Below are 15,372 nucleotides of genomic sequence, written 5' to 3'. Positions count from 1 at the left end.
ACCTTTCAAATTGAATTTGTCCCAGGTTATTTAGAACTAGAGCAGCAAATGCGCTGAATGGTGTTGCACAGAGACATAATGTTAAGACTTCTTGTCATTGGCCTTGCAGGACATAGCAGTGATGTGGCAGTGGGCAGGCTGCAACTGCTGGGATGTGGCAGGCCAACTCACCCTGCAGGAAACCAAGCCATGGGAAGGAGTGCTGCTTCCTGGGAATTGTGTCCCTGTGCCCCTTGCATGGCAGCAAGTCCTTTTATCACCCACCTTTCATTGCATGATGTGGGGCCCGAGGGTGGGCTGTGCCAAGTGTCTGGAGAGAAGATGGGCAGCAGGAGAGCATCTAGAGCAGCATGAGCCAGCAGCTGTGCCTGCAGCTCCACCGATTGCAATGCTGTGAGTGGGAGGTGAGAGACAGGGAAGCAGGGACAGATCCTTGAGAACAACTTCACGAGTGAGATCTTGAAGAATGATGTAACTAAGGTGTGCCCTGCACCATTCTCATTACATTGGCAGTACCATGTGTGTTAGCAGCTGACTGCGGTTATTGCAAGAGGTGCAGGATGTGATTTTCTGCCCTGGCACCAGAGAAAATCTGGTCCCTGGCATGGCAGCAGGCCTCAAGCTTCCCAGTTCACCAGCAGCAGAAACAGAGCCTGTCTGATCTCTGTTCATGCCACATGTCTAAGCAGACCTGAGCTTTGCAGTCTGGCTGGCATCCATTTGTGTCTCCTGTAGAAAGGGCGCTGGTGTGAATTGTGGCTCAAATCTCTCCTCTGATCCACAGAAGAGATTTATTTTCACACCTGCTTCATAGAACTTTGAGGGTTTTGTGCTGTTTAAGACTTGCTGCTCTTCTTTCTGCAGCGCAAGTTGTAAAGTACTGGAAGTACTTTATAGCTGTTAAGGGTTACCAGCTTCTGGACCCCTACAGGCTGAGCTTTAGGCACAGCTGCTTGGCATGGTTGGAGGCTATATTAGTGATCCAGGGCTATCTACCAGCCCTGTGTGGCATGTCCTGTGGTTTCCTTTTGACTATCCTTTCACAGGCATGTTCTAACAAATACTGGCTTTTGAGTGGATATGCTGCATGGGATCAAAGTGCCTGACACTGCCATACTTGGCAGTTTAGAAAATAGATATTAACAAAGAAAAAATTGACAAATGGCCATTTACCCTGTTTGGGTTTTTTTGGTGAAACTTTTGTTTAGATGCACCTTTTTGGGTTTGTTTTTCTGATGTTGTTTCAGAGTGAAATCCTGCATTTCGTCTTTTCTCATTGATGAGTACAGTCCCTGAAAATCACAGGAGCTTTTAGACAATTTCCTATTGTATTGCAACTGACTGTGGTATCAATTGCTTCTGGATATGGCTTTAACTCAACGGCTTCAGCTTGGTTACAGAGGTCCAAAATAAATGCTGGATCTCTCTTGCTGGAAGCTCCTCTTAACTCCTGCTAGTGTGGTGGGGCTGGATGAATATCTTTCTCTGGAGATGGTCAGTGCTGCTCCAGCCTCAGAGGAATTGTTGAGAAGTGAGGTAAGGCACCCACACCAAGGAGGGAACGTAGGACTGGTGAATGGTTTCATGCTTGGATTCCCAGCTGGCTGTGCAATATTTAAAATAAGATCTTTGCTTGTTCACACAGAAAGACCTGACTTAGGGTATGCACACTTAGTTTCCATGTTTTCAAACTTCAGATGCTTTGGATATCTGATCCGTGTGTTTTCCTTTTCTTCTTTTCCTTTTAATAGTTTTTGGCAGGCTAAGCAAATTGGTTAGCATGAGGAGGATTCCTTTTTTTGTTAAGCCATATGGCATTTTGTTAGAAACAAATGCTCTATTTATTAATTTTTGTTTGTTTTGTGCAGTGTTAAAAATAACATGGCATTCGTGTTTCATGTTTTCTGGTCTGTGTTTCACTGCTGTAGGCGGGCCAGCCTGTGATTGAAGTGCAGTGTTAGGGATGCTTGCTATCTTTTCTAAGTAGACTATTTTGGAGCTGCAAATGGGAACTGAAAGTTTTCCAAAGTCAGGATGTTACAACTGAATCTGCTTTCACTTCCAGACATTCCTGTGCAAATGGCTTGTGGGAGGTAGCAGCTTAAAAGGTTGCTGGAGAGATACCTTCTGTATTTCTTCCTCACTTCCCAAAACCAAATGCAGGGTTGAAAATACTCATTGACATGCTGCTTTTGTGTGGACTTTATTCTTGAACAAAATACCATATTATCAGCTTTTAAATTATTTTATTCTGTTTTTCTATTTGTCACTCTATTTTAACATGTATGTAAGTCAAGTGCTAATATATGAAGAAATGTCTGAAACTGTGGCAGTCTAATGAGATTTTCTGATTTGGCAAAACCTGTGTCATGGCCAAGATATGGGGAAGTTGGCCATGATGTGTGGAAGTCGTGGACAACTTAACTGATTCTTGAACAGAGTCCAGGCTAATTCTTTTCTTTACATGGGTAAAGGTAAATAAATTATATTCTTTTTTTCTCTTATCAAACATGACTTAGAAGTTTTGAGTTCATCAAGTGTCTGAGCACAGCTAGCCGTAAGTTTTTGACTGTAGCAGGATGTAATTACATCAGGGCAACACGTTCCTCCTGTTGCTATTTGTGCTGAAACGTCTGCTCAAACCACTACGGGATTTTTCAATGGAAGTCACCGTCTAATGTCTGATTCTCTCAGTCTTCCAACAGGGTATTTTTGGGTTTGTGTGTTAAGCTACAAACATGCAGAGTCATAACATCAGTGTGAGAAAATCTGCAGTGCAAACAGGAAGCAGAGACTGCTGTGTCTTTCCCTCTGCATGTTTTGTGCTCAGTCCCAGCCTGTGTTCTGCAAACTGCTGCTCTGCAGCCCTGCTGCTGTTTGGATGGAGGGTGGCAACAATATTAAGACAGACTGGTTCACCAGGGAAGTGGAACACGGGCTTCATATCTCATATCCTTCTACAAGATTCTTCTTTTTGGTAGTTTTTGTTCTTTCAGATGAAGAAAGAAGATAGATGTAATGGTCCACAAGTGACTAATGCTGAGCAGAGTGTGCAAAGACTCCAAGAGAAAATCAGAGACTTGAGACTCTGGTTGCAGCCAGGTTTTGTGGAGAAGGAATGAAGGAATGAAGAGGCTGAAAAGCTTTGATTAGAATAGTGTTAGTCCTGGATAAGGAAGATGGCACTTGAATATCTGGCAGATATAATTGTTTTGTAAATTACTCGTCCTCTAGTATAGTTACACTGAAAGAAGCTACAGAATATGGTTCAGGATTTTTTTTCTGTTTTGAAGGTAGCTCTTTCTACATGTAAATAATTACAGAAACAATTCTGTAAAAATTGACGATGTTGGCTGACTGCAGATACCATGTTACTGATAGCTGCTGTTGCCTCTGGTTGCCGTCACTTCATGATTAATATATAACATACAGGGAACCTGAATGAAAGAAGTTATTCCATGAGAAAAATGAATACTGTTTTCCAGCATGTAATTTATTTATTTAGCAAGTGAAGATGGGTACAGCTTATTTATGAAGTCTGCTCTCAGTGGTAGAGAACAGCAGCACCATAGGGCATTTTCATATTACCATATTAAAAACCGTCATTTAGCAACCCACCCCTACTCTGGTGTCTGATCAGAAGGGCTGGTGTCTCTCTGAGAATTAATTCCAGCAACAGAATAAATAAAGGCTCTTTCCGATTTTAAAAAAAGTTGAAAAACTACCAGCTTTTCCTTTTTGTGGTCATTTGCAATTTATGCAGATTTGGCCCTGTTGGTTACTACATTACCAACTCCTTCTCTCAGCTCAGCCGTGAGGAAGGCACTTGCTTTTTAGGAGGTTTGTTGTCATTGGATACTGCGGTGCTGATGTACATTACTGGCAAGTGCTATTTTTACCGCAAGTCTGCCTCAGCCTCTGGCAATACCAGCTATTTGAGCACAGTTCCTGCCTCTCCAGTTGGCATCTCTGTTGTCACACAGACAAATGCTGCCATTTGCTTATTTCTGCATCCCCAGGTTGCTCTCTGGCACTGCTCACCCCTAACCTGCTTGCTCATTTGTGCTAAGAGCAGTTGTGCTGTCCTCCTAGAGCGTATCCTCCATATCGACAAGGCGAGCGTTTCCTGCCTTCCACCTCTCCCCAGCTTAGCTTTGGGCTGTTTCAGGAAAGAAATATTTACTCCTGAGTCCTGCTTTGCTTTGTAGCCAGTGCTGCACAGAACAGCTTGGCTTGTGTGGCTTTGCAGATAGCAGGAAGGTGGAATATGAAGTTGGTCTCTGTGAGACAGTCTGGGAAATTTTTGCTGCGTGCAGCCTCTTTGTGCCGTGCTGTCCAGTCTCAGGTAGCGTTGATGGTGGGCCCTGACTGCCTGTTGTAGCAAAGCCTCCTCTGCATTAGCAGTGCAGCGTTTTCTCTTGCACTGTGAAGCCAGGGGTCAGACTCTGGTGTGCCAGTCTGTGATCTACCAGCCCACAACACGTGGCACGTGGCAAAGGTGCAGGTCCATGGGCTGAGGTCGGTTATAGGAGCATCACCAAGACCAAATGCCGGATCCTGCGCTTGGGTTGCAACAAGCCCAAGCTACAGGCTTGGGAGGGAGTGGCTGGAGGGGTACTCTGCAGAAAAGGACCTGGGGGTGCTGATTGACATCCACCTGAATATGGAGATATTTAAAAGATGTGCAGATGTACCACTTAGGGGCATGGTTTAGAGGTAGACTTGACATGGTTGGGTGAGTTTAGGTTAATGGTTGAACTCAGTGATCTTAAAGGTCTTTTCCAACCTAATAATTCTGTGATTGACTCGGCAAATACAGGGTTACAGTAGAGCAGTGAAGCAAGAGCTTAGGTGTGCTCTCCTCTTTTTCCTCTTCTCCACAACCAGTTGAAAATTCCCATTTCTTCTGGGCAGTAAAATGTTTCCTTTTTCACAGACGCTGCTCTTTTCTGCGCCAGGGCAGGTAAGGGCCAGCTATGTGCCTGAGCTAGAATGGTGTCTTTCTTGTCTATCCCAAAAGTAAGACCAAATATAAGAATTACCTCTCTTCCCCACATGACTGGGTAAAGTTGAGAAGCTGCAGACAAAAACTGGCTTTTCTGTGCAATGTGGCATCCTGAAGTGACAGAGTAGCTGAAAGGTATGAGAACAGTGACAGTGTATCCATGCCATCCATCCCTCACAGTGCCACACCCACCGCTGCATCATTGCAAGTGACATCTGCATATGCAGCAAGGACAGAACAATTGCAAATCCCAAACTGGGAGGAGGACCATTACTGTTGCACTGAGAATCTGGCAACTAGGACTTGACAGAAACTGTGTTGATGGTGTAAGCTTCATCCAGCCTGTCTCAGGCCTGTGATATAGCGGGGGCAGGGCCAGCTCTGTTTCTCCCAAGGTGCCACACAGACACTTGACAGGTTTCCCAGCAAGCTGAAACTTTGAGATGGGAGAGAGCCAACAGCAGTTGTAGCTTTTCCTCTCCCTGGAGTGGGCACTGGAGGAGTGAGACATGTACTGACTTGGAGAGGGTGCTGGGGGCATTCCGGGGTGCTTGGGGTGGTGAGGGTGAGGTGAGGGTCCTGGGCCAGCACACACCTCTTAGCTCATTCCCTAGCTTTACCCTCATGGTGGATTGATGTTGGCTAATGCCAGGTTCCTACCCCTCATACTGCTCATACTGCTCCTCGGCTGGATAGGGGGAGAGAAGAATACAACAGAAGGCTCATGGGTCAAGATAAGGACAGGGAGATCACTCACCAGTTACTATCACAGGCAAAACAGACTCCACTCAAGGAAATCAGTTTAATTTATTGCCAATCAGAATCAGAGTATGATAATGAGAAATAGACCCAAATCTTAAAACAGTTTCCCCAAACCTTTCCCTTCTTCCCAAGCTCAATTTTATTTTATCTTCTCTAAATTCTCCCTACAAATGGCACAGAGGGAGAGGGAAGGGGGTTGTAGTCAATTAATCACATGTTGTTTTTGCTGCTCTGTCCTCTTCATGCTCTTTCCCTATTCCATTTGGGGTTCCTGCCAGGGAGACAGTGCTTCATTAGCTTCCAGTTCCAGTGTGGGTCCTTCCCTTGGTATGCAGTTCCTCATGAGCTGCTCCAGTGTGGGTCGCCATGTGTCCTTTCCATGGGGTGCAGTCCTTCAGGAATAGATTGCTCCATCCATTGCTCCAGGGATCACAAGTCCTGACAGAAAGCTGCTCCAGCTTTGCTGCTGTGGGCTGCACTCTCCGTGGACCTCCCAGGGACCTGCTCCAGCACAGGCTTCCCATGGGGTCAGAACCTCCTTTGAGCATCCACCTACTCCAGGGTGGGTTCTTTCACATACTACAGGTGGATCCGTGCTCCCCCATGGACCCCCATGGGCTGCAGGGGCACAGCTGCTTCACCATGGTCTTCACCATGGGCTGCAGGGGAATTTTTGTTCCAGTGCCTGGGGCACCACCTCCCCCTCCTTCTGCACTGACCTTGGGGTCTGCAGGGCTGTTCCACTCACATGTTCTCACTTCCTCTCTCCTGGCTGCTCTGTAGTGCAGCAGTTTTTCCCCTTTCTTAAATACGTTATCCCAGAAGTGGTACCACTGTCATTGATGGGCTCAGCCTTTGCAAATGGCAGGTGCATCTCGGAGCCAGCTGGCATCAGCTCTCTTGGACTTAGGGGAAGATTCTGGCAGCTTCTCACAGAAGTCACTTTGTAGTCTGCCTCCCTGGCCCCTGCTACCAAAACCTTGCCATACAAACTGTCTACCCCAAATTCAGGTGATTTTCAAGGACTTGTGTACCAAGTTTCCAGTTCTCTTCCATTCCTGTCATTCCCTGTCCTGTTCCAGTCTCTTTTTTTCTATCCTCTTCTCATCTGACCAACCTCTTGGCTCCTCTGCTGTCTCCTTTGCTTTCCTCTATGGCCCTTCATTACCTTTTCTCTCCTCTTGCTTTCTCTCACTGTCCCCATTTTCTTGCTAAGCTCTTTATGATTACCCCATGCACCTTTTGGTCTCTACTGGACGTGTTCCTTTTGTCCAGTCCCAGCCTCTCCTCTGGGAGGGCAGCCAGCACTCCCGCAGTCACTACTTTGCATCAGCCCTGAGAATACCTTGGTGCAGCTACAGGACTGAGTGTTGTGGGATATCAAGCATTTTCTGTATTTTATATTCGTTGTACCTTGGTGATTTGCAGGTTTTCTCTGGTGCTTTGTCCAAGCTACTGGACAGAGGAGGATGTATGTTTTTTGGTACACAGACAGACCAGTGGCATTAGCTCTTTGAACTACCTGTAGCATTTTTAAAGATCATTTCTGTCAAGGACAAGTTGAGATTTTCATGTGTGTGGAGCGTGGTCATGTCCTAGTGAGAACTGCAGGCATGATGATGTCCTTGAGTGTCAGATGTAGGAGCTGAAGTGTGGGCTCTGGAACGTGCACAGGCTATCAGAACACACACTCAGTTTTCCAGCCGGTATTGCAGACTGTTGGGTTCACAGGTGGCTTCCTAGCAAAATTTGCTTTGGCAAGCCTGGCACAGCATGTGACACAGTTAGAGATGTGCTTGGCTCCTGTGGTACTGCTGAACTGCAGGTGTCCGTAAGTTTTCCCTCAGGATTGATTATTCTTTCTTTGAGGGGGTTAACTCTGCTCAAAAAAAACCCCAGTGGCTTTCTCCATTGGGAATGAGTGATGAATATCCTTTGTATTAAGGATGTTTGTTAAATTCCTAGTCAGGTATCTCATGGTATTGTCCTTCTGTCAACAGTGAGCAGTTAGTTTCATCAGCCTGGTTGAGCATGTGCTTTTAGTGAGGGTGCCTAGCCATGCCAGGACAGATTCACAATTAAATTGTGATCAGTTGCCCAACAAACCCTAATACACCTAAAATCAAAGGAGGAGAAATACTGACTGCCAGCAAGCAAGGTGCCAGTTTTATTACCCTCAGAGTTTATTGCTTTCCTAATTAAAATCTCAGTCAATTCATTGACCACCACCTGCATCTATAAACGTCCTGTAAGTGTGATGTAAGGTGACTTGGTGTGACTGGGAGCATGCACAGGGCAGGTGGTGCGGGCTCTTTGCACCAAGCACAAATGATGTGTAGAGTTCAGCAGTTTTTTTTCTTTTTCTGATTATTTATTTGCATTTTTAGAATGACCTTGGGTGGGGAATGACTACTCACTTAACCCCATATCCTTGCTTGCAGTTCCACACAGATTCTGTGCAAGATCCTGATTATTGTAGACCTGTTTGTGCTCTGGGCCACGTGACCCAAGTTACAAAAGGCTCCTGATTCTGTGGTGTGATGGGGCTGTACAAACTGATGCTTTTGTCCACCCTTCCCATGTGGGGAAAGAATGGGCTGCAGCATTTGGCTTGCAATGGCATTGTGTGCTTGTGCCCACAACACAAATCCTGTGAGCTCCTGCCTGAGTGTTTGAAAAATGAACATTAAGTCCTGCCCTGCTGCATGGGCCTGACTGTGTGTGATGGAGTCTGTGCTGGCAAAATGTAAATTGCTTGTAATTATGACAAATCATGTACAGTGCTCATACTGTGAACTACAAAGCTTTTGTCCACTGCTGTTTATCCAGCTGCTTAAAGAGCTCTCCTGATAAAGTGCTTGAAGCTCAGAAACAGCCTTCCAGATTTGGTTGTTCACATTTTGTTGAGGACACTGAAAATAATTTGGTCTGTTTGAAGAAATTGCTTCTATTCCCCAGAGTTTCTCCTAATGTGGGGGAGCAGGAGCTGGACTACAGGACAGGAAATGCTTAGCAGAAGAGCAAGATGAAAGCAAGTTTGGTTATTAAAAGGAACTTTGAGCATTGCTCTTGATCTGTGTCCTTGATAAAAATCCCTAGTGCTGTTCATCCTTCCAGTAACAGCTGCAGGCATGTAATTTCTTCTCTTTCTGTATTACTGGACAATCTGTCTGTCTGCTTTTTTTAGTTAGGCGCTTTCTGCAGTACGGAGTAGTTTCTTCTACCTGTTTTGGTTGTTTCAGCAGATGCTAAAAGCGTGCATGCAGGAGAGAGCAACTGTGTGTTACTTTACCTTGCATGAGCACAGAATGGCACACACAAGAAGTAACTGCTGGGATGAATTGTTTTCCATGCACTGTTTTACTTCGGTTTGTGGTCAATGCTGTCAGCGTGTGGCAGCCATGTTTACAGAGCTCCACTGTGTGAAATATCCTAGCTGGAGATATGAAAATGTTTGATACCTTCATAGCCACAGGAGCTGTAATTGCTGAGATAAGAGTGCTGCAGTTTGTGGAGCAGAGAGTTTGATCCTCCCTTTCAAGTACAGTGCTGCCTGTCTCGGCCAGGCACACTGTCTGTCCCTGTCAAGGGGAGTCCCAGCCCACTGCTGGGTATACATCCTACCTGCAGTAGGTGAGATCCTCTGGCACAGCAGGTCTAATCCTAAAGGCAGCTCTCAGCAAACACTCTTCCCTTTCTTCTGTCTTTTAGTATCAAGATGGTGCTGATGTGGACCAGTGGGGACACGTTCAAGACTGTTTACTTCATCCTGAATCAGGCCCCTTTCCAGTTCTCCATCTGTGGACTCCTGCAGGTATTTGTGGACATCGCTATCCTGTTGCAGGTTTACTTGTACAGCCACTACCCTCAGAAGCCCGTGTCCCACACTGCACACCCAACCAGCACCAAGGCCCTGTGAGGAACTTGGCTGGGCAGCTTGCAGGTCAGCAGAGTCAGCCATGGCATCTCTTCTTCCACTTGTAAATACTCCTGTGTTGCCAAGTTGAAAGCAGAAACGAGAACAAGGATGGAAAACACGGCTGCGTGTCCAGCTCGGGAGGATCTGTGTTAAATAACTTGCTCTGTTTTCAGACTTAGCTGTACAGAACTGTTTCTTGGTGGGGGGAGGGGCACTTTATTTTTGCATAGGTACCTATGAGCCTTATTAATTCACAAATGTTTGTATATTTAATCACAAGGGCTGGATGGTTTGTGTTTTTAATGCTATTTAAAAATGTTACACCACAGAAATTATAGGATATTTTGTCTGAAACTTCTACCTATTTATATGATATAAAGTCTGTATAATGGCAGGAAGTTTGTGGCATATACTAGCTATTCAGTATCTCCACGATGGAGGAAGCAGTATTGAAGAGCAAATCCAGGAGCTTTCTCTTTCCCTATAAGGGTGTCTGGTGAGAGAAGGTGGGGGTGGGAGGCCCTGCAAAGAGGTGAGCAGCCAGAAATGAGCCGGCCACAGACGCTGTAAAGCTAAAGAGTCAGCAGATGTTCATCCCTGCTGCAGGAGGACGCATGGAGGAGATGATGGAGGGGGTCTGATGGTGCTGGAGTCACGTCTAGAGCTGGCACAGCCAGTCAAGCATCCAGGCAAAAGGAAGAGCCAGCAGGTGACTTCTGGGAACTTAAGCTTTGAAACTGTGGGGTGTGGGAATAGCCTGCCCTGCACCTGGGGGGCAGTGCTGCCCCTGCAGCTGTGCACAGCACAGAGCTGGGCTGTAGGGTGTCTTTCCCAAACCAAGGAGCCAGCAGATGGGCATTGCCAGTATTGCCAGGCAAGTATTTCTAGATGTGATTGAGCTGCAAAGATAGAAGCAGGTCCACTTTCACTGGCTCAGAAATGAAAAAGTTTGAGATGGGGGAGCAAGCTGTATCCCCTGGAGCAGGACCAGCATCTGACAGCTTGATTTGTTGAGGCTGGGGTTTGTGTTCATGTTGTTTAATGCCAAACAAGAACCAGGTTATGTTTTGGAGTGTTTCCTGCATTGGCCCAACAAGGGAGGAGTTCATGTTTTCCTTTTACTGTTGTGAACTGTTAGGCTCTTAAAGAAGAGGTTCTTCTCTTTTGGAAGAATGAGCAGGCTGTACTGAGAGGGACTGAGAAAGCTGAAAGAGCAGAGTTCATATAGATGTTGTCTCTAAAGGCCATTAGCCAGCATAGGTCACCATATTCTGTCTGTTACATGCAGCTGCTGGTGGGGTGGACCCGTGGGGGTTGTGGCCAATCCCCTGGGCTCCTGTTGTGACACTGCTGTCATGAAACTGCCCTGGGTGATGTGAGGAGGCCGTAGCAACGCCCTTAGTCCCAGGAACAGCTATGCCTGTGCTGCATCCTTCGTGAGGCTTCCTCCCTCTGCTGGGTGAGTCCTGTCTGGCCACAGGCAAGGTGTTGGACAGATTTTTCAGAATCATTTTTTCTCTAAGAATAGCCCAAGAGCTTTTGTTTTCTTAGAAGTGGCAGCAAGTCTGAGGTTTGATAACTTCAGTGTGTAAGTCAGATACTTCCCCTACCGCGCTTCCTTTGGGAACCTCACGGTTTGAGTCTGGACAGTCTGGATTGGTGGCAGACTGTCCAGTGGAGGGGAATCACACTGTGCCCAGGCACTGACTCCATGCTCTTTGTTCGATACCATACTCTTCTAGGCCTGAAGTGACCTTACAAAGACAATGTACTCAGCATGGCAGACTATGAATGTTTTGTTCCTCTCTTTTCTCCAGTGTTCTGGTTGTGCTTCAAGAACATCTGGGCTTTTGTCTTTTTTAATTGAAAACGTAACAACTGGCTTCTCCGGTATGCTGCTTTAATGAGGATTGTATTTCTACTGTTAGAAAACAAACACTTTGTTGTGTGTTTTAATTGTCTGAAGGGTTTTTTTAATAACTTGTAATGGTAAGATTTTTGTATTTGGTGGTCTTTTTCTAATATTCTGCAAAACAGGGATGTGAGAAATTAATGGTTCATAAGAAACATACTTTTGTATGTTATAGCTTCACTGAGAGTGCACACTTTTGGCCACCTCTTTGGCTTTGAACTACAGATATTACTGAGGATAAAATAATTTCTGCTTTTTCCTTTTGGGATTCTTCCTTGGGTGGATTCTTGAGTCTGTCATCAGTACCTAAACCAGCGAGCTCTGTGGACCAGTCTCATTTACACCAGAGCAGCAAATGCTGGAAGAGAAGCCAGTGAAACTATGTCTAAGTCATCTTTTGTATGTGGCATTTAGCAAGTAGGACTCTTGGCCAGGAACTCTAGAACTTCTTGCTAGGTACTTTAGGGACAAAGTGTTACAGAACTTTTGTTTTGTTCTAATTGTCAGGAAGTATCTGTTTCAATGATCACCTCAGAGAATAAGAAATTGCTTACTTTAAATACATCTCTTTGAATGTATGGCACATTTCATGGACTTTTATTTTTTCTGTCAGTTGCAATGTTTTTTTTAATAAAAATTGCCTATTATATATAAATTTCAGTGTTGCTTTGTTTTGTTCAGGTACAAAATGTGTGCTTAACTCTTGTTATAAATCATCTTGTCAGGAGCATTGTTGAAACAAATAACTAGCATGGTTTTTCCTTCTGATGGGTGAGTAAGCACAAGGCAGAAATTGTCGTGAAGTCATGATGCACAGCAGGGATTCTGGATTTCTGTTCCCTGCTTTTCCATACATACCAGGGTAAATTTAACCATCGAGACCACATAACTTGTGTTTGCAATGCTCACAGTAAAAACCAAATTACTAACAGATTATTACATAGCTTTAAAGGGACCCTGTGTCGTGCAGGCTGCAGAATGAGGTTGAAGATGGGATACAGATGAGGGATGTGCTCTTGGCAGCCCCTGCACAGAAGATGAGGACACTGAGTCTGTCATCTCATGGCCAGCTGCTGTGCCAAGAGAAGTCTTGACCACCCTCCCTGTTCATTCTGGATGGGCGAACAAGCCGAGGCTGTCAGGAGCAGCTTTGCAGCTGCTGTGCACCTCCTGCATCCTGCCAGGCTGCTGATCCAGGATGCTGGGCTGCTCTGGCATGGAGAGGTGGTTTGCTGTTGCTGTGTGCAATGCTGCAGGAGCTGCAGAAGGGGAGTTGGGCAGGAGAGAGGGCTGGAGGCGTAGGAGAGAGGGTTGGGCAGGGCCAGAGGAGATGTGGGGAGACTGAGCTTGCTCAAAGAAGGGTTTGAAAGGTGATACTCCTGAAGGGAAGTAGAAGGAAAACCAAAACATGAAGGTAAAGGTAGGTAAATCAACAAAATGGGCAGGAAAGGAGGTGGAATATCAGGGTGGGGAGTAAAGCCTGCCTGCTCTCTTACAGTCTGCTGGCAGTGGAGACCCAAGCAGTTCTCACAGCAGTCAGGCCTGCTCAACACTTGCAGTGCCTGCACCTTCTCTCCCAGACAGTGCTGCAGTGCTGCCCCAGGCCTCCCTCAAGGCAAATCTCCCTCTGCTGTGCATGGCAGGCAGTGGTCTGCACTGTGGCTCCGTGGAGGGAGAGATTTCATGGTTAGATGTTTGAGATGCGTGCAGTTAGGTGCAATTAAAAAAAATTAAGACATAAAGTGAAGCTAACATTTAGTACTGGATATTAAGCAAAAATGGGCCCACAGGTTCTGTTGGTTAAATCTGATTGTGATCCTTAGGCTTGAGAGCCCAGTAGGTTTCAAGGACCTGACTGACAACTGTAGCTTTGTTGGATGCTTTCTGTAGGAAAGAAGACATCAATATCAGAGTGAACAGTGTGCCAGTAAATAAACACTTCCTGGATACCTGTGCCAACAGCAGTAAATAAAAGACAGGGACTAGAACATAATGTGAGGTTCACCCTGGGGCACGGGCAGGTCTTCCTCTAAACAGCCTTATAAAGCAGCCAGTCCCAAGTGGCTGTCAGCGTCTAGAACTGCGCTGGCAGCAAACACAGCATGTGCATTTGGCTCTGGTAGGTGCTAGTTGGGAGACTGGGGGGCTTCACTCAGCCACAGATGGGCCAGCAGCACCACACTGGATTTCTCTACCTGCCTCTGTCCTCTTCCATGCCAAGGCTTCACAGTCCTCTAAGCTGTGGCTTGTAGGTGCCAAGGATGCTTTGCCCCCTGAAGCATCTGCTGTGAGGCTGCCACAGCCTGTGCCTGCTCTGGCCTCAGCAGTGTGGGACAGCAGCCTCTGTCTGGCTCGCAGTTGAGCATCACCTTTTCCTTTGCATTGCTGCTTTTCCTTAACTGTGCCGTAGAAGTGGCTGTGCACATGCACTGTACGAGCTGAAGTTGTGTTTGACTTTGTGCCATTCCCTTTAGCTCTGTCCCTTTACCAGTTAACACATCCTTAGCTCTCCTAAGCTATGGTTTCCATGACGTGTTACCAGCTGCCAGAATTTGTAGGTCTACATCCATGCATGCTGCCACCAAGGTGGATGTGTGGGGGGACATCTACCGTGGTAGGAGAGATGGCTTTGCTCACATTTTGAGTCTTTGTCCCATATAAGAGAGAGAATTATTTTTTTCCTTTTTTTCTTTTTCCTTGAGGCAAAACTAGTGTGCTACAATTGCAAAGCACTCAGTTGTTCAAAGAAACAGGTATAACTGCCTGGTGTGCCTGCAGACAGCAGTGTGGCATTTATTATAGTTAGAGATAAATGGCCTTAAAATTATCTGTGTGCTGTGTCAAAAACCCCCAACCACTCTACACAACAAAACCAACATTCTCCAGCAGCTGATCAAAAGCAGTAAGCATCACCCATAACAACAGCTGCCCTGGGTGAAATTTATTCTCCTCTGAGTGTCTTTTATGTCTGGCAATGTGTGCATCACAACTTTATATAGCTTCCAAAAATAATTTGTTTAAAAGGTTCCTGGTTTATATTTGTTTCCTCATCTGTCATCCCAATAGATAAATTGAAACTTTATTAAAAGCCAGGCTTTGACTAGGAGACAATGAGTGGGTTTTGTCACTTTATTAAAACTCTGTGCATGCTGGAATTAATTATGTGCCTTTTGAAAAATACAAAGATCTTACTATTGTAGGACAATAGGAACTTGATGGAGAACAGCAGCAATATGGTGTGTGTCATCAGTCTGTTTTTCTACACAGCTGCTGAGCTGCAGTTTGCTGTCCCAGCACTGTTTTTTTTGTGCTGCAAAGCCAAAAGCTGCATTGATTCGTGGTTATTTGCTAGCACTGCAAGTGTGAAACTCTTCATTATGCAAGGATGTCTGCTCCAGTGTGGCTTTTCTAGTACTAAGGTAAGGGTGCTTGCAGTTTTTGGGCTTCACCACCTTGAGGAGGTGCATTCTGCACCTTCCACGAGCACTAGCCATGGTTGCTTCATTCACACTGGAGATGAAGCATGAAACACACCTGCTATGCATCAGCCAAATCACCATGAGGAGTGAACTTGTGAGTCCACCTAGTGAGTCTGCCGGGTGCCACCTTAAGACTGAGTGTCTGAATGCCACCAGAAGATGCAGTGCTGCTCCTCAGCTCCAGGCCACACTGCTCCCTTTGCTGGTTTGCAGTCAGCTGGCTCCAAAGCTGGATCCCTGATGTCAGACCTTAATAATCCTTAATGAAAGAAATGTCTGCACCGGGAATAAAAAC

General features: G+C 45.8%; 1 protein-coding gene across 2 annotated transcripts in view; it reads left to right on the top strand.

The window, feature by feature from the left end:
* Nucleotides 1-12,236, top strand: part of SLC66A2 (solute carrier family 66 member 2) — a 66,649-nt gene extending 54,413 nt beyond the window's left edge. For both annotated transcript variants that reach the window (XM_084212236.1, XM_084212235.1), the window contains one exon: nucleotides 9,479-12,236. In XM_084212236.1, the coding sequence (XP_084068362.1) occupies nucleotides 9,479-9,686 (208 nt within the window). In that variant the 3' untranslated portion in view covers nucleotides 9,687-12,236. The remainder of the gene's footprint in view (nucleotides 1-9,478) is intronic.
* The last annotated feature ends 3,136 nt before the right edge of the window (nucleotides 12,237-15,372 follow it).

This window comes from Fringilla coelebs (genome assembly GCF_963513975.1).
Source record: "Fringilla coelebs genome assembly, chromosome: 1".
NCBI classification, from domain to species: Eukaryota; Metazoa; Chordata; class Aves; order Passeriformes; family Fringillidae; genus Fringilla; species Fringilla coelebs.
Note: the sequence above shows the minus strand (reverse complement) of the source record. Positions and strands in the feature narration are given on the sequence as shown.